Source organism: Calliphora vicina, chromosome 5 (genome assembly GCF_958450345.1).
Source record: "Calliphora vicina chromosome 5, idCalVici1.1, whole genome shotgun sequence".
NCBI classification, from domain to species: Eukaryota; Metazoa; Arthropoda; class Insecta; order Diptera; family Calliphoridae; genus Calliphora; species Calliphora vicina.
Genome location: NC_088784.1, coordinates 101,696,451 through 101,720,502, shown reverse-complemented (window position 1 = coordinate 101,720,502; position 24,052 = coordinate 101,696,451). Strand labels below are relative to the sequence as shown.

The 24,052-nt window shown below is 28.3% G+C and overlaps 1 protein-coding gene across 1 annotated transcript; it reads right to left on the bottom strand.

The window, feature by feature from the left end:
- Positions 1-1,628: 1,628 nt before the first annotated feature.
- Positions 1,629-14,749, bottom strand: qvr (protein quiver). The gene is made up of 4 exons (XM_065513817.1): positions 14,579-14,749; positions 10,377-10,424; positions 2,236-2,382; positions 1,629-2,128 (listed from the first exon to the last, which is right to left on the bottom strand). Exons 1-4 carry the CDS (start codon positions 14,634-14,636, stop codon positions 1,848-1,850), a joined length of 534 nt encoding a protein of 177 aa, XP_065369889.1. The 5' UTR covers positions 14,637-14,749; the 3' UTR covers positions 1,629-1,847.
- Between the last annotated feature and the right edge of the window lie 9,303 nt (positions 14,750-24,052).

Here is a 24,052-nt window from a genome sequence, read left to right as displayed (position 1 = left end):
TATAAAACTGACTGCTTATTGCAGTCAGTCAAGTAATCATTGCGCAATGGATTGCTACATATGACAATTGCGTCAATAAATATTGCTACGTGGAGACCTGGGATTAAGCTGGATTTATTATCTTTTTGAAATTAATGATTGAATCATTTTAAATTAATCCGAGTGTCCAAAAGTCCAAATTTAACTTCAGAGAAGCTTTTCCGAATCATCTCATAAACAGACATAATCAGTGAACGTAACTCAGCAGGTTTAGTGAATTATTTAAATGATCTAAAGCATCTCATAAACAGACATAATCAGTGAACGTATCTCAGCAGCTTTAGTGAATCATTAAATGCTCTTTAAATATACATTTACACTATTTGAGTTCCAATATGTTAAATTAATGAATCATTTTAAATTACTCGGGTTAATTCTAAATTTAATAGAAATTTAAGTTCTGAGAAGCTTTTCTAAATCATCTCATGAACAGATATAGTCAGTGAACGCATCTCAGTTGCTTTAGTGAATTATTTAAATGTTATTTTAATCAAACCTATTACAAATTGGCTTAATAAAATGTATTGAATAATTAAATTATCATAAAAAATTCTTAAGCTTTATTCATAGGCATTTATTTGAATATAATTAATTCAATGTTGAATTAATTCATAAACAAATTGAATCATCCAAAAGTTTTGAATAAAAATTTAATTCAGTTTCTTCTTGTAATACATAGATTTTTATTGATGAAACATTTAATAGTGTTTATTAAGCTATTTTGTAATGGATTTGAATTAAAGACAAATTGATCGATTAAATAAGGAATTAATTTTATATAGAATTAATTATCAAATGAATTAAATCTCTACTTTTGAAGTACTAAGGAATAAGCCCTAGGAATTATATGTAATGGATTTTTTATTCAAATAATTAAGAGAAATATTTTATTTGATTTTGAAAATTTAATTTAAAATTATTTCTTTCGATCGGTTAACCTTTGGCTCATCGACTCTGAAGTTTGAACATCCATTTACAAATAATATAATAATTATAATGGAATTATAATACATACTGAATTATCTTTCTAAAAAGATTTAAATGGCCAACATTATTTCATAAAAATCACTTAGGATATATTCGAGACCATTTCGAAAAGAAAATACAGACAAATTTGTAAAATTTTATGTAACTTTTTGTCACTTTAAACGTTTTACACCAACCTTTTTTCACGAAACAAAATTTTCATTAAAAATATGAACGAATAGATGCTGTTACATAAAGCACTTTGATTTGCTGAAAATTTAATATTAACAATTTTCATTTTTTTGTAAATTCTATCTATACTTTCTTTGTAACTAAATAAAAATTAAAATAATAACTAAAAACTAAAAAAATAAAATTTGCTACTACACTAGAATTGCAAAATGACGGCTAGTTTTAAACATTGTATACATATGTATATGTATGTACTATGTCAAAATACTTTTAAATTATATTGTAATTAAACCAAAAATCAACTAATTTTCATTTTAAAGCAAAACATGGCTACTAAAATATTTAAAAAGAATTATTAGTAGAGAAAAAGTTTTACATAACAAAAAGTAGTTTTTTTTTTTCGAAAATATGTATTGTAGTTGTAATTAATATTAAAAATTAAATAGTAGTAATTGATTTTTGTTGTTGTTGGTTTTGTTTCAAACATGTCTTTAGCATTACAAACTCTACGAGATACGATAGTTGTATGAGAGTGAAAGAGAGAGAAAGTAAGAGAGAAGGATATCTATGATAAGGGATGTGTGTGTGTTTTTTTTTATGTATGTATCTAATGTAAGTGAGATAAAGTAACAGAGAGTTAGATAAAGTATTTATCTATGTGTTACAGGAGCTAAAAGATTTGATAATGCAAATGAAGATGATGATATTGAAGGTAATAGACGTGTATTTAGCACTACTAATAATGTTAGTAATATGACTACTATGTATGGTATGTTGGATGAAGTGTATAAATTTTTACTAGAATTGCACATATCTTCCTCACAAAAGCACATATGTCCATTGCCTGAACTTTCCATCATGCACACATGATCGACCATAAATAAATTTATTTGTAATTGTGACGTACACATACGCCGAACAACTTCATAAGCTAGATTTTGAAAAAAGGGGAACAAGAAAATAAATAATATATTAATAAAGTTCTTTAAATATCTAGAAATTATTAAATTTCATATATAAACATATTCAGAAACTTACGTGATTTTGAGTGTCGCACCATTTTAACACAGCAGCCATTACATGTCATCAATGGTGGCTGATCTCTTGGCAATGCAGTATAGTTAAAGGGATCCTTACATCTAGCATCAGTCCAGGAATCACATTCATAGCAGTATATTGAACGTGCTGCATTTTGTTTGTATTTTTTTTTGGTATTAATGTGTATAATTCGCACATTAATTTTGTTTCGAATTTGTTGGTGGGAGAGAAATGAAAAGTTTTAGTATTTGACTTGGTAAAATATTTTTATTTATACAGAATACATATTTAATATTATTTACAATACAAGTACATTAGACCGCCATACAAAAGAAATCGCCTTATTGTTTTATAATTCCTAAACGAAAACTTAAATTAATATTTAATCTTGTTTAGTTTCTTCAAGCAGTTAGCTATTTTTTTGTGAAAAATCGTCTAATATATCTGGATTTAGAGCACATGCAGAGTCGTGCATTAAATTAAAGCTTAATAACGTCTTGGCTATACACTACCTTTATTAATATACATATTTATTAATAGAGAGGTTTTTATCTATACCTTGGCTATACATTTCGTTTATCTGGATTTATTATATTTTCATAAAAAAATACGGTTAAAAAATGATTGTCGATCCAAACTTTTAAGTCATGCTATTCGTCTTAGGAAAGGCCTTTGAAATACCTTTCTTTTAATATACATATAGTCAATTTAGTATCTACGCCCAGTCAAATGTTGGCGTCGTCGATAATTTATTTTTTGTACTCACAATTAAAACCATCAGCGCAAAGGTGGTGTAACCCATAATTTTTTTGGTTTCTGTTCTGGTGTTACATACATACAGTCCTAATGTAAAACATGCACCAACTATCAGTGCATGTGGGTTAAGCTACATTTCGATATTCAAAAGTAGATGGAGCTGAAAAAATATACCACTAAGTAAACAGTTTGGGGTTACATCATTTTTGCGCTGACTCAATTATGGACCGACATCTACCAGATTCGAATTAATTAATTCAAGTGAAACCTTAATTCAGAATTAAAAAAATGTAAGTAATTTATTCCGTAAAACCGTATCCAACAAAACTATTTCTTTAGTTTCATTTAAAGGCTTTTATTTAAATATATACATAATTCTTTCATTGTTCAATTAATTCGACCTTTGAATGGTAAATTTATTGTTAATTCAAATCAAATTTTTTTCTTTATTCAATTTCGTTGTTGTTTTGCTTTCAATCATTTACAAAATTAATTGAAATGCGAAATTTATTCTATAAATAAAAAATTCTCAAAGGAATACTATAAAAGTTCTAATGAATTCAAGCTATGAATTAATTCGTAATGAATTATTTAATGAAATGGTTAAGAGATTAAATTTAATATGATTTTGAAAATTTAATTAAGAATTAATTCTTCTAGGGACTCGTTTGTCATTTCCAAGTCTACGATTGGGATGGTTGGGGGCTTCTATATTCCCCGTTTTAAGAAGGGTGTGTTTCAGGCTACATGATCAATGTAGTGTAATTAAAGTTGAGATTTCAGCCATCAAAAACGGCGCTACACTGGAAGAATTACTATAGATTATTTGGTGTGAATATCCGAATTTGTACTGACAGCAAACCTGCTATCAAACCTTTCTCTGATATCTATTCGACATTCAGATTGGTACCTGAATGCCAGGTGTCTCTTAACGAGACATTAAAACCTAGAGTTATTCTGGGTGCCGGGTCACTCTGGAGTACTCGGCAATACTATTGCGGATGTACTGTCGAAAAGAGGCTAATGTCTGCAAGTCGACGAAATCGATATTTTGGTCGGTTTATCGCTCTCCTGCTGTAAATCACTCATACAGCGTAAATTTTTTGAGGCTGCACAGCTCAGATGGCTTCCATGGCCCATTAACGATCATCACTGCTTAATTGGTGCGCATGATAGAATATTGCACACTCCTTACAATGACTTCTTAAGAAATTGTCATGATGAAGACGAGGAGGAAACGGTTGAGCATCTCCTCTGTCTACCCTGATCTATTTGAAACACGGACTATGACAATGTGTCCATCACAATCCATCATGTGAAGGACCTCTTGAGGACCTGAACATGATACTTTAGGGTAGCGCAAAGGGACTAATTGAAAGACCCAAGTGAACTAGTACTTCTGGCTGTCTAATTCATTTGATTCAAATCTAATCCAAATTGAATGAAAGTATGTATTTGTTCTACATGAAATTTTCCATTTATAATAGATTTGAATTCAATCATTCAATAAATTTCCTTTTCCAGCGAAAAACCTTATTGCAGGATAATATTTACTGCATAAAAATAAGCATTTTAATATTAATAAAGTTTTAAATATGTTAAAACTTTAAAATAAGTTTATAATAACTTATGTGAATTTAAATAATCTGTACACACTAATTAAAAATTTCAATTATTTTTCAAATTAAGCTCAAAACAAGTCTCAATAAGATAAAAGATGTAAATTTTTTCCATTTTTAAAAATTATTAACTTAATTAATGTGGTATTTTTCAAATCCAAAAAAATTAAAAAAAGGTCTTATAAATCTTAGAATAAAAATATTCAAAATACTGCCATAAACTAAAGGCGTTTTATTTTCAGGCAAAAAGGTTGCCCTTTTTATGTTAATTTTTTAAAATAGACAAAAAAACAATTGTATTGCCCCTTTTGCAAGGCTAAGGGACAGGACAAGATATTAAAGATTATAAGATGTAAAAGGGGTAAAATTTTTTTAGAAAATAAAACGCCATAAGTTTGCAATTTTTCTTTGCATTAATCGGTCTAATGTAATAGTATTTCTTATAACAAAAAATGCAATTTTAAATTACAAAATTTACTACAATACAAAATTAACATAAAAAGCTTTGACATTTTTGGTTTACAACTGAAAAGTATTAACAAGCTAAATTTTGGTTAATCGTGCATTTGAAAATTATTCTCTAAAAAAAAAGCCAAATGAAAAACATTTAACATTCCATTTAAATACAGGGTGTAATAAATAAATAAATAATATTGTATTTTCAAATCATCTATACTAAATTCCTGTGCAATTACTTCTTGAGAAAAATCACTACGTTAATGTTATGTATATAAAAAAAAGTTTTGAGTTAATATACTCGAATACATATTTGGAAATTCTATAACCTACTAAGGAACTTAAAAATGTTTATGTATATTTATAGTTAGACAATTTTATATCAGTTGAAGCCGCAGTCGAGCAAAGAATCCACATTGTACAAAGCCGTATTATAAGTTTAGATTAAACTACATTAAAACAAGTTGTATAGTATACATATATATTCGGTTATGCCGAATTTTATAAACCCAACACCAAAATGTATAGAGAATTAAAAAAATGGTGGTTTCTATTGTTTAAAAAACTATGGAAATTGTATTCGGTTTAAGCCAATTTTTAGATCATCCTGTTTGTTTTCAAAATTTATGAACTTGAATTATTTTTGTTTGATTTTAAATATATTCCATTTTAAACCAATACATTCTATATTTATGTGACATTATCCCTTTTTTTAGGTTTTATCATGATACAATAATTGTAGAAGGTAGAATCACTAGGGAGAGTTTTCAATATTTAGCCCTATAACGTCAAACTTTGATTTTGATTTTTTTCATATTTTTTTATATTTTCTTTTGTTTGACGTACAAGAATTGTATAATTGAGAATTTATTTTATACTGGGTGTACCTTATGTTGTTGCATCATGGGTTTTATCATACGGACGGACAGATTATTGTAGGATTTATAAGAATCCGAAATAAATTAAAACCTATATAATGCCCAATAAGCATTTTTACTGGAATTCAAGTTGAAAGCAAGCGTAATTCAAGCCTTGAATTATAGTTGTATTACACTTTATATCAATAGTATTCTCCAGTAAAAAGAAAACATAAATTCAAGCCATATTTAATTTTGCATTCAAGTCAAAATCCAACCAAATATTCAAGTGCTTGAATTTTTGGGGCTTTGACGCTAATTGGGTGGAATTTCAAATCAAACTTCTTAAAAAAAAATAACGAAGATCATTTAACATTTATATTTGGTGATGGGTTTAATAGGATTAATAAGGTATCTAGTTGGTACTTAAGCTAAACTTTTTGCTAAAATAAATTTAATGAAATTCTTTTCTAAATAGTTTCTAAAATGCTTATGAAAAGTAAAGGATTTCGTTCTAATGCTGTTAAAAACCAAAGCTTCGAATTAATTAATTCAATTTGAGCTTAATTCACTTGAATCTTAATTCGGAGTTAAAAAATGTCTGCCAATAATTCTAATTCATAAGCTTCGTTCATTGAATTAATTCAAAACAGAATTCATTCATCCTTTGAATGATTCCATCTTTGTTGTTTATTCAAATTTAATACAAATTGAATTAAATTATTTATTTATTTGTTTTTAATCATTTACAAAATTAATTGAAACTAATTTTCTTAAGCCTTTTTGTAATAGATTTGAATTGAAGAAAAATTGAATCATTCAATAAATTTTATTTACCTATATAATGCATTTTAATTAAAGAAAACTTGAATGATTCAAAAAGGAATTTATTCTATAAAGAATGAATTCTAAAAGGAATGAATTCAATACGTTTGGAGTACTAAGGAATTAAGACAACGAATTAATACGTGCTGAGTGGTTAATTGAAATTGTTTAGAAGATTTATTTAAGTTGAGTTTGCAGATTGAATTAAAAATAATTCTTTCGAACCTTTTTCAAGATTATGGAATTATTATGATTAATGGAATTTTTAACGTAAACAGATTTTGTTTGTTAGACATTTCTTTAGAGGATGAAGGAGCATTTTGTAGCCTAATTCATGGATTTTTGCACATTTGTGAACCCGATTGTGAACAAATGCGACAACCATCTTGCGAAAAGGTTTATCATACCCAAGTGATCATTCAAAATTGAAACCACTGAGCCTATGGCTTCCATAATCTCTCGTAGACAACGAAATTCAGGAAACTACTTTTATACCATTGAAATTGATGGAGCAGAATTCCCATGGTATTTATCAAGCTTAGTCTTTATTTGAGTGATGATTTTTTTCAGAAAAAAAAATTCACTTTTTTTTCAAATTTCTCTTCAAGTCTCAAGGTAATGTGCTGCCAATAGCTGTATCGATTTCTTTTTGAAAGCCTCTGGTCCTCCCAGACTAAGGTAGTGAAAGAAGTGGAATTAATAATATATAGCTATAACAAGGTTATTTGTATAACTCTTCCAAAAGATATTTAAATCTTTCAAAGTGAGACTCCGACTCTCTTGGTCTTTAAAGTCCAAATTCATTTAGAAATTGCAGATTTCGAAAATTTCCACTATGTGCGACGGGATCGGAGGGTTTCCGACTGAAATCAAACATTAATATTCATATAAAGCAGTGCTCGGCACAAACAAAGAAACCTTGCTAGCAACCTACAAGACGATTGGCCGGTCAGTGGTTGCCTTCGTTAAGTGATACTCAGTGGAGAAATATTCAAAGCTGTAAAAATGCAGCCTTGAGGACCGTCACAGGCTGCAACCAAATTACCTCCGAACACCATCTTCACGAGGAAACTAAGGTTCTACCGGTCAGGTAACATAACGTCATGCTGACGCAACAGTTCCTTCTGGAATGTCACCGGAGGAGTCATCCAAACTTCAACATTACACATGACCCGAGGCATGTCAGAGAGCATACAGAGGTATGTGCAGGATCCATTTGATAGCAGATCGTATATGACAGCTTCGAACGTCATTCGAAAAACAAGAGTTGTTCTGGCACAACTAAGATCAGGATGGAGCAACAGGCTGGACCCGCATAGACCGTGCCGTCCTCAACTTGTGTCCAGCATGTGGTCAGGGTCCCCATGACGCCCTCCACATTTTCAAGTGTTCAATCAGTCCTACTTCACTACATCCAGTGGATTTATGGACCCAACCAGCAGAAGTAGCACAATTTCTAAGACTTGTAATGCTGCATTAAACGAATTTTCTGATTGTGTTTGCTTCCTTTTCCGTAATTATAACTGAAAAGTCGATTGCGTTCGTTCAATGGTGGCTGTAACTGCCGACCACTGATCTAATAAATATTCCGTATAATCCGAAACTAATCACAGCTGGTTTAATGTACTACAAAATTTAATAAATAATTTTTAGATTAGCGAATATTCCACTAATTTTGAAGGCGAACAACGTTCATTTGGTTTAGTTTTATTTAAATCCATCTTGCACCATCCTCTTGAACAGGGAAGGATTTTCGAGTATAGTTTTTATTGGATGGTTTCTCTTTTCTTTTTAAAAAATTGCATAATCTATTTGCTTTTATTTTTAAAAGTTTCGGTGTTCATACAAATTTATGTCAGAAGCCCGATTTTTGCCTAATATTTCCGTTGAACTCAACTTAATTTTTAAAATGAATAAGGTTTCGATGTGGATAAAAGTTGTTACCTCTCAAATCCTTTAAATTAGAAATTTTAGAATTGATTAATAATGGATACTACAACTAAATTTAAAAGAAAAACAAATGGATAGAAAGTATACAAATAGTGAATAATTTTATTGTAAATCCTGTTCTACAAAGTAAATATTTATATGGGTTCTATAGGTACGAGTTATCGGAATTGCATGCAATCGATTAATTAAATACGAGTACTTCGGCAATTGTTTTATTTCTGTTCTTTATTTTTCAAGTTCTTTGTCAGCGGATTGAGTTTACGACCAACTTCTCAGGAACATAAAATCTAATTACACTTAAACAAAAGACTAGTGAAATATCCTTCTTTACATTAAGACACAGTAAATAATAAATCAACTTAAAAAAATATTTGTGTTGAAACCAGTTTTGAAATTGTTGCAATATTGTTGGAAACAAAAATGTATTTCTGGTTTTTTGGTTTTATTTGGATAAATTATATTACATATTTGCAAATAAAAATGTTTGAAATCATTCAATTCAGCTTAAAATAAAGAAAATTTGAGAAACACATCAATAATGCTGTTATTGTGGGATAAAATAATAAAATTTGTTTGTTTTGAATTTGTTTTTTTTTTTGATTCACATCAATGAAATACAACAAAACGTACACCATTATATTTTTTAAAAAAATTATTATAATTATAATTCTTTATAGTTTTTTGTTTTTTTATTTTGATAAGAAGGATAAAAAACAATGAATAATGGGTGGAAATTTATATATGAATTCAACTAAAGAAGAAAAAAGAAAGAAAATTGTTTAAAAATATTCATACTTTGGCATTCAGCTGATACTTGTGGAACCCAAACGAATAAAATTACTCCAAATAAGGCTGCAACAAGAAGAAAGTAGTGGAGAAAAACAATGAAAACGAAAGGTAAACGAAAAGAAAATGATGGCCAAAAAACTAATACTATATAGTTTAGAAAGTAAGTAAGTATTGTGAATGATTTTTAGAAGAAAACTATAAACGAAAATACATATGTAAGTATGTATGTATGTAAATATATAATTTATAAAACAACAAGTCACAATAAAAAGATGTAGAGATATAGATTCGAACATTAATAAACACGACTATGATTCAATTCAATTAAATTAAATTCAGAAGTCCTGACTTTGGCTAAACTGCTTTTATATTTAAAAATTATATAAAAAATATAAAGTAAACGAAATCCTGCTTAATTAATAAATAGTTTCTTGTTTAATTTTTACAGTGTATCGAATGTATCATTTAATAATGAATAATTAATTATTATTGAAAGAAATTGAAACTTTGTACAAGAATTGTTATTAACCAACTACTTATTAGATATTTGTTATTATAATTAATTTTACAAAGTATGTATTTATAATTATTTATTACTTAATGGTTTTATTTTTGTTCCAGTAATCAACATTGAACAGAAAATTATAACAAAAATTTTGAAACAAATATTACAAGGAAATGTGGACAAGGGGGGGAGGGGGTTAGTAAAACAAATATTTATTATTTTGTAATTATAAAACTAAAATAAAAATGTCATTTAAAACTGAAATAACCAAAAGCCAAATAAACTTTTACAACGTTTAACATTTAATTTTCCATAAACAATGAGTGGAAAAACTAAAGTTTTTCGTTTGAACTCGTTTGTTTGGCTGTAATTGGTAAAACTTACATGGAAAACAATTGTCGGCTTGGGTAAATTTTGTTAAGGCGCAAAGAACTTAAAAAAGTTTCGAACCAATCCAATAAAACATCAGATTTTTAATATATGTATGTATATTTTTTGTTTTTGGTTTTTATGTATTAAAACATAAGTTTGAAAGTAAAAAAAATAAATAAACATAAAAATTAATTTGGAAACTAAAGATGAAATTTAATTTGCTTTAAACAAATAAAATTTATATGTTTTATTATAAATGAAAATAAGTTTTCTTTCGAATTGTAATGTTTCAATTAAAAAAAAAGTTAAAATTCTATAAAATAAAACTACTCAATTACCTAGAAAATACATAGCATAAGTATATTAAGTTATTAAAATTTGTATTAAGAGTTTTAATGAGATATTTATTTATTTAGAATTCGAGACACAATGGGATAATTTGTATGTCTTTTTAGTACAACGAATTTAAGGTACCCATTATTGTTATTCTAAATAAAATTAAACATAGGGGAGAGGGGGCACCTTTGAACAAAGTTAATAAAATCTCAGTTAAACATATTTTCCGACCCTTAACCGTGTTTTTCACATAGAACTAAAATTTTACCTGGGTTTCAAATTATCTAAAGTGATTAGAAACCAAGGATCATACATAACGGATATCCAGAAAATTTTAACTCAAAAACTATCCATGGAGTCAACGGAGACCTATACTGTCATATACAAATAGATTCATATTGAAGTACTCTTTCAGAATCTATAGTTAACAATTATTTTTCAACGAAGAAAAAGTTCGGTCAAACTCTTTTAATTAGCCGTCATAAAATAAAACTCATTGAGGAATTTTATTTTTCTCTTTAGAAAATAAAACTCATTTGAGCAATTTTATTTTTCCCTTCAGAAAATAAAACTCATTTGAGGAGTTTTATTTTTCCCGTCAGAAAATAAAACTCGTTTCGTTTATTTTCTTCATTAAAATAAAAACAAGTGAGATTTTAATTTGTTATTGTTAAATCAATATTGAAAGATATATAAAGAAAGAAAGATATTGAGTCTATCCGATATAATGTTAGTTGTAATTTATTTTTGTTTAAACAAAAAAACAACCACAATTTCATAATAGGAATCAAACAATAACAAATTAAAATCTCACTTGTTTTTGCAATACAATACAAGGTGCAAGCTTTAGGTGTCAATTTAAAAAAAAAGGAGTTTTATTTTTTCCGTCAGAAAATAAAACTCCTCAAATGAATTTTATTTCATGATGTCAAATTAAAACTCTCTGTTTAATAGTTTCATCCGAACTTTTATTTTTACGTTGAAAATAACTGTTTTTGATGGATTTTTATTTTTAAAGTCACAAAACAACTATCATAAAATCGCTTTTTTGATATCACTTATAACCGTTACGGTCCCATTCCAAAACACAATCAGTTCGATTTGCTTAGATATCGTGAACAGTCACAGTCTCTAAAAACAATTTTTGGTGAAAAAAAAATTGTTAAAACAAAATTATGGTGGAAAAATTCAAAATTATTTTTGTTGAAAAAAAAAATTTGGTGAAAAAATATTGAAAACTTTTTTGGTGAAAAAAATTTAAAACTAAATTTTTGGTGAAAAATAGTTGAAATAAAATTTTTGATGGAAAATAGGGTTGGTCATTGTCGATTTTAAATAGCAGCCGAACCGGTACTAAGTATACCCGATATATTGATGTATCAATCATGGTTTTAAGTTATTTGGGGGCATCTATTTATAACGACCCAGAATATATATAAACTTTACGGGGTAACAAATACAAAATGTGGAAATTACAAACGGAATAACAATCTTATATATACTCTTACCACCATGAGGGTATTATAATAGGTCCCTTTCATACCGATCCTTAATCCGCAGAACCAGCCACATAACTAGTTTTTTGTCTTTGTCTGTTCCCTTCTCCTGGAGATGTTGTCTGTTCCCCTTCTCCTGGAGATGATGAGGGTGCTTTTAACTAAATGAATACTATTTTGGAATCATTACAGTGTAACTGAATTAAGAGTCCGAGGAGAGTGTTTAATTAAAATATAGGAGCTTTAGGTGATAACTGAACTTTCACTGAAGCTAAATGATTGCAATTCAATATCAAAATTTCTCATATACTGAACAAGCCGTGGAAAATGTTCTCAAAATAGGCTATGGAAAGAGGGCTTAATGTGAACCAAAAGAAAACTGTACTCGATTTAAAAGCATAATGAAGGTTCATAACTTTGAACTAATGGAACTTTGAAGTTATTATAAAATAAAATTATATAAGTTTGAAGACTGAGTCAATAATGACCCATGGGTCCAAAACGACCAAATGGGTCCAAAACGATAGTGGAATTTTTTGCAAGGAATTGAATATTTGAGACTCAAATTTATACATAGCTGAACATTTGATAATGTCGATATCTCAATATAATATTATCTGCAACTGGTCCTATTGCTATTTGAAATCGAGAAAATCGGCGATTTGTTCATCTATTTTTCAACTATTTAATAACTTACAAAGATGATTGATACATCAGAATGTCGGGTATAGCCTAGGAGCGGATCCAGGTCAACCATTTTAAATAAATTAAAATATATTTTAAAAATACATTTTATAAACCACACCATTTTCAAATGCATTTTTGGAATCTATAAATAAGATGGAAATACTAATTCAATCGAAAAAAAAAATTAAACCATTTAGCCCAATGCTTGACAATCTTTTGCCATGCCCCCACTTTTTTGTTCGTGATGACAAAAATACTATATTTTGAAAATAAAACCATTGTTTAAAATCAAAATTATTCAAAATTTAATTAAAGTCGAAATGTCGACTATTCAAAAATCGAAAAAAGGCGAAGGTACGACTTTTTATTTCAACTATAGAACAGAAATCTTTAGAAACCAGATACAGTTTGATTTGTGTAGAGTTCTATAGGTCTATGAGTTAATAATGACCCATGGGTCCAAAACGACCCAATTGGTCCAAAACGATAGTGGAATTTTTTGCAAGGAATTGAATATTTGAGACTCAAATTTATACATAGCTGAACATTTGCTAATGTCGATATCTCAATATAATATTATCTGCAACTGGTCCTATTGCTATTTGAAATCGAGAAAATCGGCGATTTGTTCATCTATTTTTCAACCATTTAATAACTTACAAAGATGATTGATACATCAGTATGTCGGGTATAGCCTAGGAGCGGATCCAGGTCAACCATTTTAAATAAATTAAAATTTATTTTACATTTATTTTTTATATTAAAACTTTTCGGTTTTTGGGGGAATTTCCTTTCATCACCCCCGTATCAGCGTCTGACATATACATATGTATACATACGAATTTTTTTGTAGTTTACTAAATTTGAATTAACTTCACTAATAGGTATTACAAACATGACAGAAAAGTATGGCGCCTTACGAATGTCGCGTTACAAATCATACTGATGGTGATGATTGTTAAACAAAAGCCAATGCAAACATTTCGACAAGACAACTCTCAATTGATGGCTTCATTATTCTATTTTAATTTTAAAAAAAAAAAATTTATTAATAAATTACACAGATTTTTGCATTTTTCGAGTTTTAGTTTTTGTCACGTTCGTGAAACCTATTCATTGCTAATATATTTGAAACAATTTATATTGTTTTTATATGCCTGTTATTGTTATATCTTATTTTGTTACAGACATACCCCATTATCCCATTGTGCTGAACTATAAATATAAGTACTTTTGAAAAAAAAAATTATTGTATATATATTAACACCAAAACCTTGATTTGCGCGGTTAATACATTTTAGGGTTTAATTAATAAATTATTATTAAATTGAAACATAAATTATTTATTTATCATGAATTTAATAATTAATAATGACCAACAATTCAAATCTATATAAAAACGTACATCGAGGTTTTGATGTACAATATAGATATTTTAAAATAAACACACTTTTCCACTTGAGACTATCATCATCATCTTCATTATTATAATTATTATTATTAGAGTGTGTTTATTTAAAATGTATTTATTGAAAATATTTTTAGTGGTTTCTTTTAAAAATAAACAACATCATAATGATGATGATGATGGTGATGTGATGTACAACATCATTGCGAACATTTTCATTTATTATTTGATTTTTATCATGATTTATTTATTAGAATATTTTTGTCGATATGAGTTTTTCAACTTACCTGTGATTGTTATTAACCATTTATTTGTTGTTAATTGTTGGTGTGTAAAAAATGCCATTCTGAATGATTTTTATTATGGGGTATTTTTTTTTTTTGATTTTGTTATCTTTGTACAAATTATTCTGAAGACTTTAGACTTTTTTCAATGTGAATGAATGAAATTGAGAAAAAGAAAAAAACTATATTGAAATTATATACATTATTTTTAGTTGGTTGTTTTGTTCAATGAAAACAGAACAGAAATCAAAGAAATATGTATTATTTAACACATTTTATTATTATTATTATTTGATCATTATTATTATTATGGTTTAAAATCGCACCTTGATATTTGCTTTTCTATATAGTAATTTTTGTGTAATTTGAATAATTTGTATCCGTTTTGTTTCGTTTTTGTTTGTTGTTGAGCGGGGGTGGACGAACGAGAAGGAAGAAACACTTTCTGGTTGTAAATTTTGAGGTTTTACAAATTATTTACACATTGGTTGAGTTTTAGCGTTGATTATTGCAGATGTAATTCCATGCTTTTGAGTTTTATATTTATTATTTATGTAAATCATTTACTCAGGTTTCACTTGAAAATAATATAAAGAAATAAATATTTAGTAACGTTTATTAATATTTTATTATAATAATTGTTTTAAATAAAATACGGAAATAATATATTTTGTATATAAAAATAACTAAGTAATTAAGGATGGACCCAAAATCTAATTAAATATCAAAAATTAATTAGTAAATACCTATTATTACTATCATGAGTGTTGTTTATTTAAAATCATAAAGTTAACCTTCATTTTTGTGTAGGAAATTAAAATATATTTGATTTCTAACCTAATTAATTTATAATTTTGTGTAAAAATACATTTTATAAACCACACCATTTTCAATTGCATTTTTGGAATCTATAAATAAGATGGAAATACTAATTCAATCGAAAAAAAAACGTTAAACCATTTAGCCCAGTGCTTGCCAATCTTTTGCCATGCCCCCACTTTTTTGTTCGTAATGACAAAAATACTATATTTTGAAAATAAAACCATTGTTTAAAATCAAAATTATTCAAAACTTAATAAAAGTCGACTATTCGAAAAAATGTGAAGAGACGACTTTTTATTTCAACTACAGAACTGTAATCTTTAGCCAGCTACAGTTTGATTTGTGTAGAGTAGGGTTCTATATGTGGATTGTTCGAACAATTAATCGAAATCGAAATTTTGGTCCGAAAAAGTTAGAACAATAGATTATCTCAAAAAAGTCGATTAATCGACTTTTGTATTTTTTAATATAAAAATTAAAAAAAATGCATTTTTGTCATCATTTAATCTAGCTACCATTTATATTTTACATTAATATATAAGATAAAAAAATCGAATATACGAAAATTTAAAAAAGTGAAAAGTCAAAAAAGTCGACTTTTTAAAAATCGAAAAAGTCGAAAAGTCAAATTTGGTTTCAATTATAAAACCCTAGTATTAAGGCAGTAGTAATTTTAAAAATTAATTGCAATTTCAAAAATACTGTTGAAAATGGTGTAGCACATAATAAAAAATGTTTATAAATAAACATTACGTTGCGAATACGAACAAAATAAATACTTAAAAATGACATAAAATGCAAATAAAATAAAATCATATATTATATGTATATAATCTCCTACATTACTATAACATATTCTACATTTGTTATATTATTTGTAACAAAAATATAAAAATAATTTAGAGAGTTATAATCGACTTTACATTAATATTTTTTAAGGAAACTTTTGAATTGATGTTCTTTAGTACTGAAAATTTAGAAAGTATTTCTGACATATAAAAAATCGGCCAGGACAGCCAAAAAAGTTTGAAGACCAAGAATTGGAGGCATTACTCCATGAAGATTGTTGCATAACTCAACAAGAGCTTGCAAAATCATAGGGAGCTGGCTACTCAAGCAGCAATTTCAAAACGTTTGCGACCACACGAATTGTAGCCGAGAAATTCTGCAAAATGTTCAATCCCGAAATCCCGGGAAATTGTGCGTGAATTCCCGGGAATTATTTTCCTCAGTTTTATGTGATTTTTTAAAATTGATTTTCTCAAATGCAGAAGATTCATACAAGAAAAAAGATTAAACCCAAACAACAAGTTCATTATTCAAAATATTCCAAAAATTCGTGAATGTTCACGGCAGTCACAAAATTCTATCCGATCAAAAATGGAATTCTTTTAGTGTTTTGCTTTTTCACAAAGAGTAACAATATTTTTTGTAATAAAACCAACTTCCGTGGAATTAAATGTTGTTTAATATTATTGGATTTTCTTCCAGTTTTAATTAACTCTTTATTTAATATTTGTGACAAATGGTGACAGGTCTGTATATAACCAAAATTAGAATCGTGTCTTTATATTAAATTTTTACTAGATTTTTTTTATTTCTATCCAATTAAATTTTAAAACCAAAGACATTTTTTAGATTTTTAACGAAGTCTACATTCTTAGAATTGTATAATTTGTTCCAGGGAATTCCCGGAATCCCGGGAAATTTCAAAATGAATCCCGAATTCCCGTGAAAAGAAAAACTCTACTCGGAATCTATATATTGCCAAAAAGAAGGGAAAATGTCATAGCTAACAGCCAATAAAAAACTATAAATTTCTTAAGATTTTTTTTTTTAATTTTGACCTATTAGTTTAGCATTTGCAAAAGTTTCCATTGTATTGTCTACCGCTGTATATAAACATCGAAATAGTTGAAGGGTTTTAACATATTCGTTAAATTCTTTACACATTTTCACTTGTATCGAAATATAAGTATGTATTTATTTTTATATTTTTGTTTTGCTTTTCTTCTAATTGAAATGTTAACATAAATGAACCAACCATAAATTACGAGTAGAAAGACAAGATTGACGTCACATATTTTAACATTACTTGTATTATTACATATTTAAAATGTGATGATTTTCTTTAACAAAAAAATTAACAAATAGAATAACACATTTACAAAACCAAACATGAGTCTCGCCATTGTAAATACACTGAACGAAATTCAACTGGAGCCAAGCTACATATTTGACTCATAATTCAAATTGTAATGAACTCAGTTTAAGCCACTCTAAGCAAATAAGCTTTTATTGTCTAAATTATAAATGTTGAATTTGTGATTCCGTAAATGCAGCTAAGTTGTTTATTTGTGGGAGATTTCAAATGTGGAATTTAATATATCGTGAAGAGCACCGATAAAATACAATTTTTTTGACCTTGGGTCTTCCAATTTGAGCATATTCGGACATTTTCATTCCATTCTATTGTATTATTTTAAATTTTGCATCATGAATGCATTTTTTATAACCAATATTTTTTTTAATTGTTTAGTCTGAAGACGACATAATTATCTTTCAATTGAATCATAAATCAATAAAATCCGACAACGGCTTCAGATCCTTTTAATTTTTAAAAAAAATTAAAATCGTGAATAAAATCGCGAGTTTTTCGAAATTAGAAAAAAGTTTGAAGACCAAGAATTGGAGGCATTACTTCATGTAGATTACTGTAAAACTCAACAAAAGCTTGCAAAATCATTGGGACGTACTCAATTTCAAAATGTTTGCGAGCAGCAGGATTCATCAAAAAGTTGTGAAATTTGGGTACCATACGAATTGAAGCCGAGAGACCTTGAAATACGATTTTGCAAGTCCAAAATGATGCTTGAACGCTATAAAAGATATTTTTCACCGAATCGGTACTTGGAACCTTGGATTCATAACAATAGCCCGAAGCGTAAGATATCGTATGTGAAGCCCGGCCAACAAGCCGAATCGACACCATAGCCAAATATCTATAGCGCTAAGGTAATTAATTTTATGTATATATATGGTGGGAGCAAAAGGGTCCTATCTATTATGTTTTTCTGAAATTTTACCAGACCATCACAGGGAAACTGTACCGAACACAACTGATTCGTTTGAAGCGAGCATTGGCCGAAAACGCCCAGAATAAAGTGGTGGTTTTATAGTCCAAACCGTGCCCCGTCCGACTACTTTTTGTTTCGATCGATGCAGAACGCTCTCTCTGGGATACGCTTCACTTTGGAACCGAGTATCCGATATTGGCTTGATTCGTTCTTGGACTCAAAAGATGAGCAATGCTTCTTGCTCGGAATTCATATGTTGAAAGAAAGATGGGAAAAGGTCATAGCTAAAAATGTCCTATACTTTGATGATTAAATTTTTTTTAATCATCCTAAACTATATAGTAATGCATTTACGATTAAATAGTTTCTACTAATATACAATACTTATACTATTAATAAGCTAATTATAGTTTATTTTACGAGCCGCCAACATTTCAAAAACATACTAAATACAATACCGCCGCAACTTGTACCAAGTACTTGTAAAATAAAGAGACGCCATCATATTTTTACTTTAGACAATTTCGTACTTGAGATTGTTTAAAGAATGAAAAAAAAAACAAAGAGTACAACTACGACAAGATATTGCAGCAATTTTTGACAGACAGACTGGCAAGACATTCATACAAACGGTAAATTCTCAATCTATGTATTAATTATGTGTTAATACAGATACATACATTTAGAAATGTATATAAATACATTTACGATTATGATGTTCTCTCATCTCTTGGTTTTAGGATATTTTCTGTGTACGAAAAGTGGCCATAACAATGTTCACATTGAACTTTGGCAAAGTGTCAAAAACGATTTAGCTTGATATTCAAAAATTTTACTACGACACGATGTGAACAGAATTATCAGCATCATCATCATCATGCCATTGTGTTAGAGTAAAGTAAATCTTGTCTAGTTTAACATAAAAGAAAAAAATAACCAAACAAAAAGAGAGAAAGAAATGTGACATTATTTTCCCGAAGGAGTACGAGATAAATATAAATGTTTGCAAAACTGATGCTTTAATTGACGTTTTATGCAATAATATTGTTTGTTAAATCATTCAAGAGCGTTTGGACCAACGCTCTCGAAGTGGCCCGAAGAAACCATCTGAAAATTACACAAAATTTTAAAATTTTGTTTCGCCAATTTTTAATAGCAAAAATTATCTAATCTAGATGTAAAACACTCTGGAAGAGTTGTGGCATCTCACTGACGTTACACAGTTTACAAATTATTTAAGTATGTATATGTTTTTAAGTCGAGAACGAGATACTTTTATTCCAAGACATTTTGCTGGGGCACATCAAAGATCATTTAGTGAAAGTTTTTAAAACTGAACGCAATAGTAAGCTTTTACCGAGGGGGTCCTTAACAAAATTCGAAATTTGCAGATTAAATGGACAATATTGTATATGAGTCACCCATACGCCTTCAGAAAAATACTTCCATTATTCCTGACCATCAATTTGGTTTAAAGAAAGAAGCACAATACTATCGAACAGGTACATCGGATAACTACTTTTATATGGAAAACCTTCGAGAGCAAGTAGTATTGCTCTGCAATATTTATTGACATATCACAAGCCTTCGATAAAGTCTGGCAAATTTATTAGATTACTACCTGCGAATATATATAAACTTCTTATCAATTGCACACTAGAAAGATATTTCCAAATCAGATCAAAAGATGTTGAAAAATATCCTGTGCTGTACCACAGGGAAATATTCTAGGGCACTGTACATTTGTGAACGATACCGCTTTTGTAAGCATACATGAAAACCCCTCAATAGCTTCCGAACAACTCCAGTCTCACATCGGCGAATTGGAAAAATGGCTGGACAAGTTTAAAATAAAAGTTAATGCAACAAAATGTACTCATGCTACATTTACTCTAAGGCGAGAAAACTGTCCTCCCATACAGATAAACAATATCAAAATTCCAGAAAAGAACCATGTGAGATATCTTGGTATCCATCTTGATCGCCGCTTAACATGGATCCCGCATATTAAAGTCAGCTCAGTTACACTGGCTAATTAGCCCACGTTTTACTCTAGATTTGGAATACAAAGTAATTTTGTACAATACAGTCATAAAACCGATATGGCTATATGTGAGTCGGCTATGGGGAACATCGTCTCCAGCCTGAAAAATAGCAACGAAAGTACATTCGCAATAGAAACATCCATAGGTATCTCAATGTCCCCATAATACGCGAGGAGATCAAACTCTACAGTTTAAGCTACATATCAAAACTAATAGATCACCCAAATCCCCTTGCCAGGAAGTTGCCGTAGACGACTGAGATGAATGGATACAATGGATCTGGCTAGATAACCAATTTATCGAGCACTTATGTTGGATATTGCAGAGGCAATGCCCACATTAGTTTAGGTTAAGATTTAAATACTTATTGTAAATTTCTAAAAAAAAAGATTCAATAAAAAAATATTTAAAAATATTGTATTTTTGTTCATACATTAATAAAATATCCAAAAAAAAATTCTTAATACCCCATTTACACCTAAGATTAAATGAAAGTTCGAATAAAACAACATCTAACAGTTTACACAAACCATTTTGACAATCTGTCAGAATGTCATTTTGACACAATCACTAAATATTTTCTCAATGCTTCACTAAACACTTTTTTCCATTTTAAATGCATTTTTGTTGTAAATTTTATTTATTTTTTTTTTTTTTTGCTTTATTTTATTAATTTCAATATTTTTTGGTTTTACATTAAGGTAATTTTTTCAATGCATCATAAACACTTTGTTTCAATTTTAAATTAATTTTTGTGATAAGTTTAATTTGTTTTTGTTTTATTTTATTAATATTTTACTACCACACTGAAAACCATACAGTATTATATTTTGAAATTTATCGATAATTTGTAAAATCTAATCAAATTTAAATAGATTTTGGTAAAATCCCATTTTATATGGTAAATCTATTTGAAATCGAATAAAATCTAATTTAAACGAAATTTCGGGCAGATGTAAATTGGGTATAAGTTATTTTTTTTTGAAAGTTTGGAATAGTTTCCATTGTATTGTCAACCTCTGTATATGTATGCAAAAAACTGATTGACCTCCATTATCTCTAGTAGCGGACCAATTTGCCAATTTATATATCACTATTCTAAAAAAAATTAATGTTCCGTGATATGTAACTTTTCCTTTCTTTTAAAAGAAAATGAAGCAAGTTAACATTCAGAGTTTTCATTATTTTACAAAATGTATTTCTAGTTTCGAATGAAATTTAACTCTGTGACATAACTTTATACACATCATATTTAATTATTTTATCAGATGTACACGTCATTTCCCAAATGTAAAAAAAACACCTCAATTGCATTTGTCCTACTTTATGAACATTACTAATGCAACAACAGCTCTCAAGGGGTTACATATTGCTATTTTTGTATACATTGCTGTTACATATTTATTTAGAAATCCTTTAAGCAAATTTTCTTGTAGAATTTGATATTTTAATTGAAACCTTGTAAATTGAAATAATTGGCTTTTACGATTTCTTAAACACAATAAAATTAAGCGATTTATTTACGACACTAAACTATAATTAATTATTTGTAAACAACAAGCCACTAAGATGGGGGTGACATTTGTGTCAATTAAATAATGATTACAAAAACAAAATATATAAGCATATGTATGTTTGTATGTATGTCCTTTATAATATAATAATTGTATTAAAATATATGCACATATGTAAATAGGTAAAGAAAAGATACGAAAACTCTACTCGTCATATAACGGTATGTTCTCTATCACAATACGGTGACATTTGAGAGTTGTAACTTTAATTGTATTACTTTAAGCTGCTCTCTGGGTTATTTATTTATGATGATTGTACTCGTAATGACTGTTAGTTAGTTAGTTGTTGTTGTTTGATGATGTTCTTGCTGTTGTTGTTGGTATTATTGCTGATGCTACTGCTGTTATTATGGTTGTTGTTTTTGTTTTGATTTCTATATCCTACTTTATTATTGCTTTTTTACTATGTTCACACAGCCACTCACTCGCATACACTCACTTTGATTTTGTTATTGTTGTTGTTGTCTAGAGTTCTACTTTATAAGGACGACCGTTTTGTCGTCTACTACTGCTGTGTAGCATTGGTTTTTATGTTTCATAATTATCGATTAGTGCACAGTGTATGAAAAAAGTGCGAAAGGAATGAAAAAACAAGAAGAACTGAAAAATAGCGATGGCCCACTTGTATTTTTGATATTTTAAAGAGATTTTTTCACTTCATTGATTTAGAAAATATCTATTTTATGTACATAAATTTTCTGTTTTATTAATAATTTTCCACAAACGGATTTTGCAAATATTATTTATTCGTGAACACTTTATTTATTGTAGATATTTTAAAATTTCATTTCCTTCAACTTGCAATATTGATTATTTTATGTTAAACTTTGTTAATTATAATATAAGCATTTCTTTTTGAATTTCTAACAATATTAAAGTATTTCATGATTTTCTTTACAAATTTATTATTCTTTTTTTTATATACATATGTGTATATATTAATTATTTTTTTTTCTTTTCAAGTTCACGTTATATTTTTTTACTAAATTAAATGAATTTTTAGTTTTTTCACTTTCGGTGTTTAGATGACAACTAAAGGGAAAAATTTTCATACACACATCACAAGAAAAAGAAACGAAAAAATATTTGGCAGGTGGTTGAAAAAAGTGCTTTTTGAAAGCTTCCAAGACCGCAAGTAAAAGCTGTGAAACATATGTACATAATGTAAATAAAAACAAAACAAAGGAAAACAAACAAAAAATAATAATAATATTTATTAATATGTTAAAGTGGGAATTTGTTTATAATACATAATTTAAGCAAATAATTTTAATACGTGTGCAAATAGGTATGATGCATTTAAAAAATACCTCGACACGTGGCACGAGGACTGGCCGAATGAAATCCTTGGAAAAATACAGTTTCCAAAAATTTTAAATCTTTGGCAAATAACATGATCCTTTAAAATGTCATCAGTTCAGCGATGATTTTATTTTTGGGGCTGAACAAGGGTTGCTAAATCTGCAGTAAATATTAAAGTCATAGAGAAAATATACACACAGCGGAAACTAGAAAAAAACTCAAACAAAAAATATACTCAAAATAATCACAGATAGTTTTTGTTTTCACACAGTTTTTTTTAATAACCCATTTTCACAACTTAGGTTTTTGACAACTGAGTTAGGACCACAGAGAAACATATAGAGGAAACTAGAAAAAACTCAAAATAATCACACATACGAGTGTTGTTTTTGTTTTAACATAGTTTTACTACTAATACATTTTCACCACTTAGGTTTCTGACACCTGAGTTAGATCTTTGACAGGAGAGTTTCCGCTCTTTGTCTATTCTCTATGGTTATGTCTTTGACGCCAGAGTTTCTGATCTATGTGAATTTATCTATTCAAGGCGTATTAATCAGGTGGGAGCGTCTCGGCAACAATGACAATACATATTTGTTAATTGTCAAATGACTGTCAATGTCAAAATATGTTGTAACACATGAAAATATAAAAACA

Bases quoted from the DNA above. Each gene is read 5' to 3' on its own strand.
- qvr (XM_065513817.1), bottom strand. From the start codon at position 14,636: ATGGCATTTTTTACACACCAACAATTAACAACAAATAAATGGTTAATA. The intron at 10,425-14,578 runs GTAAGTTGAAAA...AACTTTTTTAAG, and splicing joins ATGGTTAATAACAATCACAG to TTCTTTGCGCCTTAACAAAA. The intron at 2,383-10,376 runs GTAAGTTTTACC...AACAAAATGCAG, and splicing joins AGCCGACAATTGTTTTCCAT to CACGTTCAATATACTGCTAT.